General features: G+C 45.0%; 1 protein-coding gene and 1 non-coding gene across 9 annotated transcripts in view; both read left to right on the top strand.

Moving 5' to 3' along the window:
* Positions 1–13,646, top strand: part of CHD4 (chromodomain helicase DNA binding protein 4) — a 28,617-nt gene extending 14,971 nt beyond the window's left edge. For 4 of the 8 annotated variants that reach the window (XM_024733086.1, XM_024733083.1, XM_024733081.1 and 1 more), the window contains exons 23-40: positions 514–638; positions 992–1,229; positions 1,392–1,567; positions 5,206–5,386; positions 5,471–5,557; positions 5,649–5,737; positions 5,842–5,975; positions 6,317–6,461; positions 6,575–6,740; positions 7,004–7,101; positions 7,211–7,340; positions 7,587–7,658; positions 7,981–8,118; positions 8,373–8,481; positions 8,596–8,728; positions 12,006–12,204; positions 12,949–13,112; positions 13,296–13,646. In XM_024733086.1, the coding sequence (XP_024588854.1) occupies positions 514–638; positions 992–1,229; positions 1,392–1,567; positions 5,206–5,386; positions 5,471–5,557; positions 5,649–5,737; positions 5,842–5,975; positions 6,317–6,461; positions 6,575–6,740; positions 7,004–7,101; positions 7,211–7,340; positions 7,587–7,658; positions 7,981–8,118; positions 8,373–8,481; positions 8,596–8,728; positions 12,006–12,204; positions 12,949–13,112; positions 13,296–13,313 (2,402 nt within the window). In that variant the 3' untranslated portion in view covers positions 13,314–13,646. Of the gene's footprint in view, positions 1–513; positions 639–991; positions 1,230–1,391; positions 1,568–5,205; positions 5,558–5,648; positions 5,738–5,841; positions 5,976–6,316; positions 6,462–6,574; positions 6,741–7,003; positions 7,102–7,210; positions 7,341–7,586; positions 7,659–7,980; positions 8,119–8,372; positions 8,482–8,595; positions 8,729–12,005; positions 12,205–12,948; positions 13,113–13,295 lie in introns of all 8 variants that reach the window. The other 4 variants (XM_024733087.1, XM_024733085.1, XM_024733082.1 and 1 more) reach the window with 3 other exon arrangements.
* LOC112391972 (small Cajal body-specific RNA 11) lies at positions 6,780–6,919 on the top strand. The gene has a single exon (XR_003001604.1).
* Positions 13,647–13,866: the final 220 nt, after the last annotated feature.

Below are 13,866 nucleotides of genomic sequence, written 5' to 3'. Positions count from 1 at the left end.
TCACTTGGTTAAGGTGGTGTCTGTTGAATTCCTCCCATGTAAAGTTACTCTTTTTTTTTTTGCATTGTGATTAATAGATATCTTGAGGGAGATACTTTAGACTGTGGTGACATCCTGTTTCTCCTTAAACCTTCACACTGATTTCAGTATCCATTGGTGGACCGTGCTTATGAGTATTACTTATTAATATCATTAGTTTTGTGTTTGCCTAATGAGGTGGGCATTGTAATTCAAATATAGTTGGTTTACAATGTTGTGTTACTCTCTGCTGTACAGCACAGTGACTCAGTTATGCGTACATATACATCCTGTCTCATAGTCTTTTCCATGATGGTGTATCACAGGATATTGAATACAGTTCCCTGTGCTATGCAGTAGGGCCTTGTTGTTTATCCACTCTATAGACAACAGTTTGCATCTCCTAATGAGGTTTTATAGTTCTGATATTCCTTAAACATGTATTAACTGGAATGCCAGAGACACCTCTAATGGTGTTTTTGGTTCCTCTCTTAGCACCAGGTGCTCAGCAGTTCTGCTTCTTGCTTTCCACTCGAGCTGGGGGCCTTGGAATCAACCTGGCCACTGCTGACACAGTTATTATCTATGACTCTGACTGGAACCCCCATAATGACATCCAGGTGAGCAGAGGTAGCAGCCTTGATCTACAGTGACTTTTTGGAAATGCATAGTGTTCTCTGTGAGGGCTCCACCATCTGGGATTAGTTGTTTCAGGGGGAAACAATAGATTGTTTTCAAATGTCTTTTACCTTATTGTAAGCCAGAGAGTTTGGGTTAGCTATGGTCCTATTTTGGGTAACATGATAGAGGGTGGTATCTTGGGGTAGGGGTGCAAAGGGAAGTTTTGTGTGAGGGCAAGCTGCAGCTCCTGCCTTATGCCGGATTTAACTTATTATGTGGAAGTCAGGGCAAGAGTAGAAGTAAGGAAATACGATTACTTCAGTTCTTGCCTCCGTTTTGTGCACAACTCCAGGCCTTTAGCAGAGCTCACCGTATTGGGCAGAACAAGAAGGTGATGATCTACCGGTTTGTGACGCGTGCGTCAGTGGAGGAGCGCATCACGCAGGTGGCAAAGAAGAAGATGATGCTGACGCATCTAGTTGTTCGGCCTGGGCTGGGCTCCAAGACTGGATCCATGTCCAAACAGGAGCTTGATGACATCCTCAAGTTTGGCACTGAGGAGCTATTCAAGGACGAAGCCACAGATGGAGGTGAGCTAGGCAGGAGCTTGTTTTGGTGTGGGGCTTGGCTTCTCTAAAGGGTATCTTTGATACCTAGGGTCCTGAGACTCAGACCTAGGGTCCTCTGGGACTTGCTTTTTCCACTGCAGCTGCTGAAGTTAACTGGGGGTATGGACCCCTGATTCTTTATAGGAGGAGACAACAAAGAGGGAGAAGACAGCAGTGTTATCCACTATGACGATAAGGCCATTGAACGACTGCTGGACCGGAACCAGGATGAGACAGAAGATACGGAATTGCAGGGCATGAATGAATATTTGAGCTCATTCAAAGTGGCCCAGTATGTGGTGCGAGAAGAAGAAATGGGGGTGAGTATGAGTCCAAAGCAATGCTGTGCTTGGTGATTGGTCCAAAAATTGGAGTTGCGACCACGATGGTATTTGAGATGAGAGGAGACCATCTGTAGGCAAATTAGTACATTGCTGAATTGATGTACCTCTTCCTTTGAAGAAAATTCTGTAACCTAGGAGCAAATCACATTCTCATCTTGGACGTGGCTGTCCGGCCACTTTTCACACTCAAAACACTTGTATTAGCTCTTCTTTTTTTTTTTTTTTTTTTTTTTAATAACTTTTTTATTTTTGGCTGCGTTGGGTCTTGCTGTGTGCAGGCTTTCTCTAGTTGCGGCCAGCAGGGGCTACTCTTCGTTGCGGTGCACGGGCATCTCATTGCGGTGGCTTCTCTTGTTGCAGAGCACGGGCTCTAGGCGTGCGGGCTTCAGCAGTTGTGGCTCGCGGGCTCTAGAGCGCAGGCTCAGTAGTTGTGGCGCACGGGCTTAGTTGCTCCGCAGCATGTGGGATCTTCCCAGACCAGGGCTCGAACCCGTGTCCCCTGCACTGGCAGGTGGATTCTTAACCACTGCGCCACCAGGGAAGCCCTGTATTAGCTCTTCTTTATCAGAATCTCATCTTATTTTCTCTTATGTATTTTATTAGCCCTATAAATAAATTTTGGATTGCTATCTTAAGTCTCTCCGGAGAAAAGGTAGGAGATACGATACATACTTAGCATATCCCCTGTGCTTTTTTTTTTCCCCCCTGTGCTTTTTAAAACTTTAGAATTGTTTTCCCTTTTTGTTTTCTTGTGTATTCTTGGTCTTTTTTTTTAGTAGAAAACAAAACATACTCAGTTATAAATGCTTGGCCTCTGTAATGAAGTTTTTCCTCCTAATGATATCTAGGGTATAAAATGAAACAAAAAATTGCTTTCGCTTCTGGTCCTCTTTTAGCCACCAGGTCAGGGTTCTTTGAATTGGCATCAGTTTCTGGTGGTCCTTGCCATCTTTTCTCATCCTTCCAATTCAGAACCATCCCTCTTGTTGTATTTTTCTTTTCTTTTTTTTATTTTTCTGATACGTATTATCCTTGTTCTTGAAAGTGATTCTACTAACTTCAGTTGGGTGTAACTGTGGCTGAAAAGTCTGACAGGTATACAGACCAGTAGTATTCAGCCAAAACTGCCCTTCTGTCAGGGTGGTGACCGCATATGGGAGTGACTGACTGGGGCAGAACGTGCTGAGTGGTTGTAGGGGAGGGGTGGCACTCTCCCTCCCACTGATGACCTCTCCTGATGACTACACAGGTATACAGACAGCCCTCTACAGACAGCCCTCTCATTAGTTAACTGGTGTGAGGTGACACTCATTGTAGTTTTGATTTGCATTTCTCTAATAATTAGTGATGTTGAGCAGCTTTTCATGTGCCCCTTGGCCATCTGTATGTCTTCTTTGGAGAAATGTCTATTTAGGTCTTCTGCCCATTTTTGGATTGGGTTGTTGGTTTTTTAATATTGAGCTGCATGAGCTGTTTATATGTTTTGGAAATTAATCCTTTGTCGATTGATTTCATTTGCAAATATTTTCTCCCATTCTGAGGGCTGTCTTTTCATCTTGTTTGTAGTTTCCTTTGCTCTGCAAAAGCTTTTAAGTTTCGTTAGGTCCCGTTAAACTTTATTTTTTGAATAGATAGTGTAGCCCTCCATATCTGTGGTTCCTCCACATCTGCAGATTCAACTGGCCATGGACCATGTAATACCGTAGTATTTACTATTGAGAAGTATCTGCATATAAATGGATTCGTGCAGTTCAAACCTGTGTTGTTCAAGGGTCACCTGTAATTCACCTAGTTCAAAATTCAAAAGCTACAGAAGTATCTCTTTCCCACTCCAGTCCTTTGGCTACCTAGCTCCCTCCCTGGGGATAAGTGGTATTTATTTTATAAATTATTTTATGTGCACACAAATTACATATATATGTATATATACATATACACGTATATACACACGAACGCCTTTTTTCCTTTTCCTTTTAAGGAAAGTAGTTGTTGTTTTTTTTAATTGAAGTGTATTTGATTTACAATGTTGTGTTAATTTCTGCTGTACAGCCAAGTGACTCAGTTATACATATATATACATATATATATATTCTCTTATTTTATATATACTCTTTTCCACTGTGGCAGTTCCCTGTGCTATACAGTAGGACCTGTTGTTTATCCATTCTCTATATAAAAGCTTACATCTGCTAACCCCAGCCTCCCACTCCATCCCTCCCCCAACCCCCTCCCCTTGGCAACCACCAGTCTGTTCTCTACATCCGTGATTCTGTTTCTCTCTCTGTCCGTGATTCTGTTTCTGTTACATAGATTCATTTGTGTCCTATTTTAGATTCCACATATAAGTGATATCATATGATATTTGTCTTTCTCTTTCTTACTTCACTTAGTATGATAATCTCTACTTGCATCCATGTTGCTGCATAAGGAAAGTGGTTTCTTATACGTGACATTCTGTACCTTATTTTTATCCACCTAATAAATCTTGGAAGATTTCGTCCAAATCAGTACCCAAAGAGCTTTCCCCCCTCCCCACCCCTTTATTCGCTGCATAATATGTCCTTGTTTGGAAGTACCATAATTTATTTACTTTAAAAAATTGAGATATAATTGACATATGCCATTATATTAGTTTCAGGTGTACAACATAATGATTTGATACATTTTTTTTTTTTCCTATGAGAACTTTTGAGGGCTGCTCTTTTAGCAGCTTTCAAATATGCAGTATGGTATTAACTATAGTTACTATGCTATACGTAAAGTCACCATGACTTATTTATTTTATAACTGGAAGTTTATAACTATAGTTACTATGCTATACATAAAATCACCATGACTTATTTATTTTATAACTGGAAGTTTATAACTATAGTTACTATGCTATACATAAAATCACCATGACTTATTTATTTTATAACTGGAAGTTTATACCTTTTGACTCTCTTCACCCTTTTCACCCCCCATAGTTTATTCAAGTTCCATAATGATGGATACTTAGGTTGTTTCTAGTATTATGCTGTTAGCAGCAGCTTAATTCTAATGTAAGGGATTTGGAATTAAGTGGTCCTGAACGATCTGAAAAAAAGGTAAGACTTTCAAAGGAGCATAAACATTATTGGGATATAAGAGGATATATATAATTTTTTTTCACAGTTGGTAAACTTTTATGAAGTTTATGAAGAACAGAAAGGGCTTATGGCCCTTCTGCTTTATCTCCTGGGAGAATCTTTTGCAGTATTTCAGAAGCTTCTCCATTCTACCTCGCTAAGGCTGTAACCTCACTTTTCTTCATTTTACTGTCTCGCAGCTGTATACGCATCAGTGAAAGGGGTTAAAAGAAAACATACTGTCTCTTCATTCTTCTCTTGTGATAACAGCTCCATCCTATATTTTTCTTTAGTTATTTTGACTGCTAATCTAAACATAACCACGAGGAACCAACCATGTCTTGTCAATTAAATTTCTTTTAAGCTCTTAGGTCCAAGCAGGCTCACCAAGTATTTCAGAGTCCAGTCATGAGAAGGAGCTATAGCAGAATGGGGACTGTGAGGACCAGGGGTAGCTGGTGGTGCCGACTTCAGCACCCCTGAGTCCTGGCCCTCCCTCTGTCCCAGGAGGAAGAGGAGGTAGAACGGGAAATCATAAAACAGGAAGAAAGTGTGGATCCTGACTACTGGGAGAAATTGCTGCGGCACCATTATGAGCAGCAGCAAGAAGATCTGGCCCGCAATCTGGGCAAAGGAAAAAGAATCCGTAAACAGGTCAACTACAATGATGGCTCCCAGGAGGACCGAGGTGTGTGTGGCCGGCCCCGCCCCCAACCCATGGGCCGTTCCACTAGAGCAGTGGGCCCCGCTCATCTGCCCTCTCTCCCTCCAGATTGGCAGGACGACCAGTCCGACAACCAGTCCGATTATTCAGTGGCCTCAGAGGAAGGTGATGAAGACTTTGATGAACGTTCAGAAGGTGAGGGCTATGCCTTTCTGCTGGATTTTTAAAATACTGCCTTGTCTAATATCCCTATCGGTGTCGCTCACGCATCCTTTTCTTCTCGCAGCTCCCCGCAGGCCCAGTCGCAAGGGCCTGCGGAATGATAAAGATAAGCCATTGCCTCCTCTGTTGGCCCGTGTTGGTGGGAATATTGAAGTAAGTACCGTTCCGTTCTAGGGAAGGTTGGGTGAGTGCTGCTGTCGGGTCTTTGGTGGGGTAAGGTCTACTCCTTCTCTCACCTAGGTTCCTCCTCCCCCCAGGTTCTTGGCTTTAACGCTCGTCAGCGAAAAGCCTTTCTCAATGCGATTATGCGATATGGGATGCCACCTCAGGATGCTTTTACCACCCAGTGGCTTGTGAGAGATCTGCGAGGCAAGTCAGAGAAGGAGTTCAAGTAAGTTGAGAGCTGGAATGACTGGTGTAGAGCAAGGGCTTTTAGTCTCTGGTCACTCCACAGTACTAGTGCAGGCTGCGCAGGACATCGGCTGTCTCCTCTGCTGACCTTGGCAAGGGAAGCTGTTAGTAATAGCGTTCCTTGTACTCCTCGCTTCCCTGGAAGAGGACCTGGGACATGGTGTGGGGTCTGGAGACCAGCTTTCAGCACGATGGTGGGCTTTGCCTCAAATGGAGCCATAGTTGTTGTCTGGGGTGATGCCTGACTGCGGGTGGGAAAGAATCTGATCTAGGAGTTGGCATGATTGCTGTTTAACCCATTTCTCTATTTGTTTACTGCAGGGCTTACGTCTCTCTTTTTATGCGGCATTTATGTGAGCCGGGAGCAGACGGGGCCGAGACCTTTGCTGATGGTGTACCCCGAGAAGGCCTGTCTCGCCAGCACGTCCTTACTAGGATTGGTGTCATGTCCTTGATTCGCAAGAAGGTGAGCCCTGAACCTCCCTCCATCGTTCAGGGGTTTCTAGGTGAAACTGGAGAGCCAGCAGGAAAGGAACCTAGATGGAATTGGGTCTTCAGCATCTTGTCCCGTTGCTGCAGGTTCAGGAGTTTGAACACGTTAATGGGCGCTGGAGCATGCCCGAACTTGCGGAAGTAGAGGAAAACAAGAAAATGTCACAGCCAGGGTCACCTTCCCCAAAGACTCCCACACCCTCCACTCCAGGGGACACACAACCCAATACTCCTGCACCTGCCCCACCTGCTGGTAAGTCTGCCTGGACTGTTGTTTTCTATCCTTTTCTTCTTGTCCTGGCCTTTGCTTTTTCTGTTTCCCTGTACTCAGTTCTAACAGGGGAGTCTGGCAGGACACACAGCAATCTCCCTCTCAGTTTAGGAGGGCTGTCCTAAGAATAGGGCTGGCTCTTAAAGGCACGAGAGGACAGTTTAAGATGAGACAAACTGAGAAGGTGTGACCTTCTCTCTGATATGGGACCTTTTTCCTAATGAATGTCTATTATTGGTGTGCAGAGGATGGGATAAAAATAGAGGAAAATAGCCTCAAAGAAGAAGACAGTGCAGAAGGAGAAAAGGAAGTGAAATCTGCAGCCCCTGAAGCCACTGTTGAGGTAAGAGACGGGGGTGACTGGATGCCACACCAAAGGCAGACGGATAAGCCTGTTCTTCCTCTTGGGTGCTGGCCTGTCTGCTTCAGCTTCTTTCTTCTTTCCTTTGAAGTGTACACAGCCCCCTGCCCCTGCCTCAGAGGATGAAAAAGTCCTTGTTGAGCCTCCCGAGGGAGAGGAGAAAGTGGAAAAGGCAGAGGTCAAGGAGAGAACAGAGGAACCAATGGAGACAGATCCCAAAGGTATGTACATTTTCACACACTGCAGATCCCTGTGAACCACAGTTGCTCTTGGGCTTGCAGCCCGGCTGGAGGGAAGTCCAGAGGAAGTGACACACTGAAGAATCTTGTACCCTTGATTTTAAACTGTGGGCTTTTTCTCTCTCAAGACATCTTTTATGACTTTCATCATGATTTAGGTTCAGGATATAGTGTAGAACAGAGAATACACTTCCTTAGATATGCTCTCAGTGCCATCTGTTCTCCCAGGTATTGCTGATGTGGAGAAGGTGGAGGAGAAGTCAGCAGTCGATCTGATTCCCATTGTGGTGGAGGACAAAGGTGGGTGTTTGGAGAAGCTGACTGTGCTTTTAAAAGGACTCTAAAGCTGAAAGGAAGGACTTTATCTCTTGGACACCCCTCCACCCCCAGGTTCCCCGATCCATACCCATATAATCATTTTATCCCAAGCTAAAAGACTCCACCTCTCCCCACACGTGGCTGTCAGTGGGCCAGTGGCACCTTTTCTTGGGTTTAAGAACACTTCTGTGGAGAAAGGGTGGAGGTGGGTGGGTATCTTGTAGCATATGGTGCTATGTATGGGTAAGGGCTATGGTGCTGGCTTCTGTCTGGAGCTGACATTTTTCTTCTGCATGTCCTGTAGAGGAGAAGAAAGAAGAAGAAGAGAAAAAAGAGGTGATGCTTCAGAATGGAGAGACCCCCAAGGACCTGAATGATGAGAAGCAGAAGAAAAATATTAAACAGCGTTTCATGTTCAACATTGCAGATGGCGGTTTTACTGGTATGAAAAAGAGGGGCCCACGGGGGTTAGATGGATTCGAGGTGAAACCAGGGTTCTTGTCAGAAACCAGGGTACAGAGACTTTACCTCTCATAGAGAGAATGCCAGGCTGACTGCACACCCCTCTGGGGTCCATGTTAGAAAGCCAGAGGCGTATCAAGTTGGTATCTGGGAATCAGGAATAAATAGCTTTTTGAATTCTCACAGATGTTTGCCTTTCTTTTTCTCCCCAACCTTCCCTAAATTCCTCTTCAGAGTTGCACTCCCTCTGGCAGAATGAGGAGCGGGCAGCCACAGTCACCAAGAAGACTTATGAGATCTGGCACCGACGGCATGACTACTGGCTGCTGGCTGGCATCATAAAGTATCCTTTGCCTGAGTTGGGGCTGAGGTCCTTGGTGAAGGTTTCTGAGGGTCCACAGTTTGAAGTTCTTAATTTCCTTGTTTCGTTTTTCCTGAGCAATTAATTTTCCAATAGCCATGGCTATGCCCGGTGGCAGGACATCCAGAATGACCCACGCTATGCTATCCTCAATGAGCCTTTCAAGGGTGAAATGAACCGTGGCAATTTCTTAGAGATCAAGAATAAGTTTCTAGCCCGAAGGTTCAAGGTGAGCAGGACGAGGAGGAATACAGCGTTGACGTGGCAGCCTTTAAAGTGCAGAAGGGACTAAAGGAGGGGGTCTGCTCATTCAGCCACATCGATTATTGTGTTCCCCTGTGCACTTCGCTTTGTATCCTGTGAAAGGCTTTGCTCCCAAGTATCTTAAATATTAGAGATCAACACATACAGACCTGAAGGTTAACCAGCTGGTTAAGGGCTGAAGGTGACTGTGCCTGACGCAGGACACAGACCAGTGCAGTGGGTGTGCTGGGGGAACACGGTAGGCTGGAGTGTTCAGGAGGAAAGATGCAGAGGTGGGACTGAATTGGATCTCTGAGGAGGCAGCGCTGCCAGTGGGCTGGTGGTACTTTTTTCTGGGTCTGTGTGGATGAAGGGTGGGGTAGACGCAAAGGTGTAGAGCTCCATTTTCAGAATCACTAGGGCTGATACACCCAGGACTGAAGGGGAGTTTTCCTCAGGAACTCAGCAAATGCATATTAAGGGCACCTTGTGTGCAGACCATCATAATGGGATACCATGGAGATGAGACACGTGGAACTTAACGCTGAGTATAATTGGGGGAATAAGAAACGTACACTAATAAACCTTCAAATATCACGTGCTAGGGAATGGGTGGGCCAGGGGCAGGCCTGGTGCCTGTTCTCAAGGAGCTCTCAGTTTAACGTAGAGGCAGATGTGTGGTCAGATGAATGTCATTCTGTGTGTTGCGAGGGAGACTGCTAAATCCTTAAGGAAGTTCTCCAGAGGGAATGTGGGGAGTGGGGAGAGCTCACAAATGCTCCAGGGAGAAGATGGCATTGGAATGAAGTTTTGGTGAATGTAATAGAGATCGCCGGATAGAAATGGAAGGCCCTTTGATCAAAAGAATTAGGTTAGGCAAAGACAGAGCCTGTAGAGCTTATGGTGTTTGGAAACAGCAAATAGTCCAGGTGGGGTGTAGAAGACACTTGTGTTGGTGATGGTGGGAGGTACGTTGGAGAGAGAAGTAAGGCTGGAGGTCGGTAGGTAGGTTTTTGGCACCAGATGAGAGAGTTTGGACTTTACCTTATAGTTCATGGGCAGCCATTGAGGGTTTGTGAAGGGTTTTGATACAACCAAGGGAAACTGAAACAGAACATTCATGAGATTACAGAACTATCATATAGTCATGAGGTAGTAAGGGCTCGTCTGTGATGCTGGTTGTGGAAAATGAGAAGGATAAGATAAAGGGAACGAGGGACTTCCCTGGTGGTCCAGTGGTTAAGACTGCACTCCCAGTGCAGGGGGCCTGGGTTTGATCCCTGGTCAGGGAACTAGATCCCCCGTGCCACAACTAAGATCCAGCGTGCTGCAACTAAGACCCGGTGCAGCCAAATAAATAAATACCAAATAAATAAATAAAAGATAAAGGGAATGAAGCACCAAGGAATTTACAGGATTTACTGATTTACTGTAGGGGTCAGCAAACTTTTTCTGTTAAGGGGCCAGAGTAATTCAAGCTTTGTGAGACACTGACACTCAGCTCTGTCATAGTGGGCAAGCAGCCATAGGTGATAAGTATGAATATGTTCCAGTAAAACTTGATTTATTGACACTAAAATTTGAACTTCATATAATTTTTATGAAGCTTTATAAACTATTATTTTGATTTTTTTTCAACCATTTAAAAATGAAGAACCCATTCTTAGCTCTTGGGCCATCCAAAAACAGGCAGTGGCCCAGATTTGGCCCACAGGCCATATTGCTGACCCCTGAGTTACTTTATTGAATTTGAGATACAAAGGAGTGAGACTCCAAAAATAACTGAAGTTTTGAGTCTGAGTCGCTGAGAAAGTAAATTGGCAGATCAGGGAAGTGAGGAGAGGGAGCAGTTTGTAGAAAAAAGTTCAGTTCAATTTTAGACAAGCCATTTGGTGTTCTTCACAAGTAAATATCCTCCCAGTACTCCCACCACCGTTAAACAAGTGGGATCAAAGTGATCAACCATGCACGAGTGGGGTCAGAACTATCAGTGCTTGAGATGCATGTTTGAAAAGCACCAACTCACTTGCATAGAGGTGCTGGCTGATGCCAGGAGGGGAGAGAGCTCTTGGGAGAATGCTGATCCTGGAGAAAGCTCATAGTTCGGGGCAAGAGGGAGGGGAGTTGGTGAAGGAGACAGGGTGGTATATAGATTGAAAGGAGGTGCTCGGTCTGTTTGGGGATAAGTTAGGCCTGAACGGAGCCAGGTCTTCTGGAAGAAACAGTAGTCCATTCTCATACTGTCCTTTCTCCTGACCCCTGGTGGATTCATTCTTTTTAAGAACCAGTGGATACTTGAGTAAAATAAGTCTCGTAAGTCATGAATCAACATTCTGTCCCTTGAAATGTATTTCAAAGGCCGTTTTACACAGCTCCATCAGGTGACATGTGCAGGTGTTCGTTGCATTATGATTTCTGGTGGTGGGGCCTGGAGGCAACCTAGATGTTTGACATTGGGAGTGTGGGTAGGTAAAACGTGGGTTCACATCACCGAGCATTAAGAAACAGTTGGCAGCAACAAAATACACGTTTTGTAACATAAATGGACCTTTAAAAAAGGTATGTAGTGGGGAAATGAAACAGCATTTTATAATGTACAGAAAAACATTCTGTAAATGACAGATGTGCACATGAAACAATACTGTCTTCAAGAAAACCCACAAAAAGACACACAGTAGGTGTATTAGAAGGGGTGCCTATCGAGGAAGGAAAGGAGTGGGAGTGAGATATAGAGGTGAAAGAAGAGAAACAACAGGAATAATTTTAGAGAGTAAAACAACTTGATAGGGTAGATGGACTGCCATGCAACCATTAAGTCATCTGTATTCTGTAATAACCTAAACGGGAAAAGAATTTGAAAAAGAATGGGGGAAAAAATGTCATCTTTTATAAAGAGCAGCTAATAACAAGGGAAGAGGCTTACCATGTAACTTTGAGTGAAAACAATATAAATACGTATATAGAATCTTAATTTTGTAAAAAACATGTAACAGAAAACCTCAGAATGTTAACAGTAGCTCTCGGAGGTGGAATTGTGATTTTAATTCTTTATACATTCTGTATTTTCTAAATTGAGGATTTATCATTTTTGTATAAGAGTGAATCAATAAAGGGTAAAGAGCTTTAAAAACACAGACCTTCAAAGTGGGGTGAAAAAGGCAATGGAATGTTGAACTGGCCAGGTGTGGGTTCTGAGAGGCCCATGAGAAATGAGCAAAGTGAGTGTCAGTCCAGCTGCCATCTCCTGTTTCTCTCTTGTCCAGCTCTTAGAACAAGCCCTGGTGATTGAGGAGCAGCTGCGTCGGGCGGCTTACCTGAACATGTCAGAGGACCCCTCTCACCCTTCCATGGCCCTGAACACCCGCTTTGCTGAGGTGGAGTGTTTGGCAGAGAGTCATCAGCACCTGTCCAAGGAGTCGATGGCGGGAAACAAGCCAGCAAATGCGGTCCTGCACAAAGGTAGCCAGTGGCTCCCCTGCCTCCTGTGGACTTGGCCTCCTTCCTCCTCTGCCCCTCCCCGACACACACCTACTTCTCAGGTCGGAGCCTTTTTTGGAGCCCCTTTCTTTGTCTGGGAGCTTAGGGTGTGCTGGGGGTCCTTGCGTTCCTTCTTAGGAAGCTAACATCTTAGAGACGGTCAAGGACAGTAGTTCTTTGCTTTTTAACTCTTGAATGTATTCCAGTTCTTGGAGGTGGAAAGCAAAGCAGAATAATATAGTGTGATCTGGGATAGTTTAGAGGTAACAAGGTGATTTAAGATCTTGTCAAATTCTAGACTGCTTTCAACATTCTGTTTTTAATTAAAGTTAAGACATTGTGAGGGGGATGGAGGGTGAAATGAGGAAAAGAAAGCTGTTACAAAGGAAAAGGGAGACAGCTCCAAAGGTGCAGAGGAAAGATAGTGAGAAGAGGAAACAATAGGAATAGCTATTGAAGAAGTGGAGGAAATAGAGACAATAGGGATCAAGGGACAGTTGGCTTTAGAAAGCACAGAATCATGGACAGTTGGAACTGGAATATGAGGGACAGGAATTTGAGTGTGGTGGAGCCAGGTCAGGTGACTCGGTGACAAAAGACAGTACTCCGGCACATCAGTCACTTGGTCATTGAGAAGTAATGGGTGTGTGTGGGGGGTCCACTTAATGGGAAAGATGGACCTCGGTCTTGACTACCATGGCTCACCGCCTCTTTTTCTTCCCCCTGCAGTTCTGAAACAGCTAGAAGAACTGCTGAGTGACATGAAAGCCGATGTGACTCGACTCCCAGCTACTATTGCCCGAATTCCCCCAGTTGCTGTGAGGCTACAGATGTCAGAGCGTAATATTCTCAGTCGCCTGGCAAACCGGGCACCTGAACCACCTCCACAGCAGGTATAGGACCATTTTCGTCTGGCCAGCCCTTCCAACAGAGCCATTCTAGAACTTTTAACTCTGCTGTCTGTCCCTAGCTTTACATACTGGGCAGGTGGGGCTGGCTTACCAGTGAGTTCCCTTGGGATCAGGTGGGTTCCTGGAGTCTGGAATTCTGACTCCCTTGGCTTTCTCTTCCTATAGGTAGCCCAGCAGCAGTGAAGATCCAGATTGATGATACCACCTCCACCGCTGAGCAGTGACCTTCCTCACTTTCCCTTGCCCAGCTTCTCCCCTGGGGGCCTGAGAGACCCTCTCCTTCCTTCTGCCCCATCTTCCAAGTTGTAGAGGAACAGCCCCGCTGAGCACTGGGGGAGGGGAGGGAGTGAGGGGCAGTGGTGCCCTTCCTGCTGGAGAGACATGCAGCAGTAGCGCCGGCGCCATCTGCGGGGAGCTGGCGGGCTGGCCTTCCGGGCCCTGGCTTCTCCCCACTGTAACGTCTGTTACACACAAACTGTTGCGGGTTCCCAACAGGCTTGAAGAAAATGATCAGAATTTCTTCCTCCTTTTGGTTTTATTTTGTTGGTTTATTTTGTGTTTTTTCTCCTTTTTTGGGGGGTATTCACAGTGGGCCGGGCCCCTGGGTGAGACACAGCTACCTCTGTTGGCATCTTTTTAATACCAGGAACCCAGCGGCTCCAGCCCCTGAGTGGCTAGAATTAAATAAAGTGGAAAAAAAAAAAAAAAAAAACAAAAAAAAAAAAAACCAACAAAA

Source organism: Neophocaena asiaeorientalis, unplaced genomic scaffold (assembly GCF_003031525.2).
Source record: "Neophocaena asiaeorientalis asiaeorientalis breed wild unplaced genomic scaffold, Neophocaena_asiaeorientalis_V1.1 scaffold150, whole genome shotgun sequence".
Taxonomy (NCBI): domain Eukaryota; kingdom Metazoa; phylum Chordata; class Mammalia; order Artiodactyla; family Phocoenidae; genus Neophocaena; species Neophocaena asiaeorientalis.
This window is presented reverse-complemented; position numbering and strand designations above follow the sequence as displayed.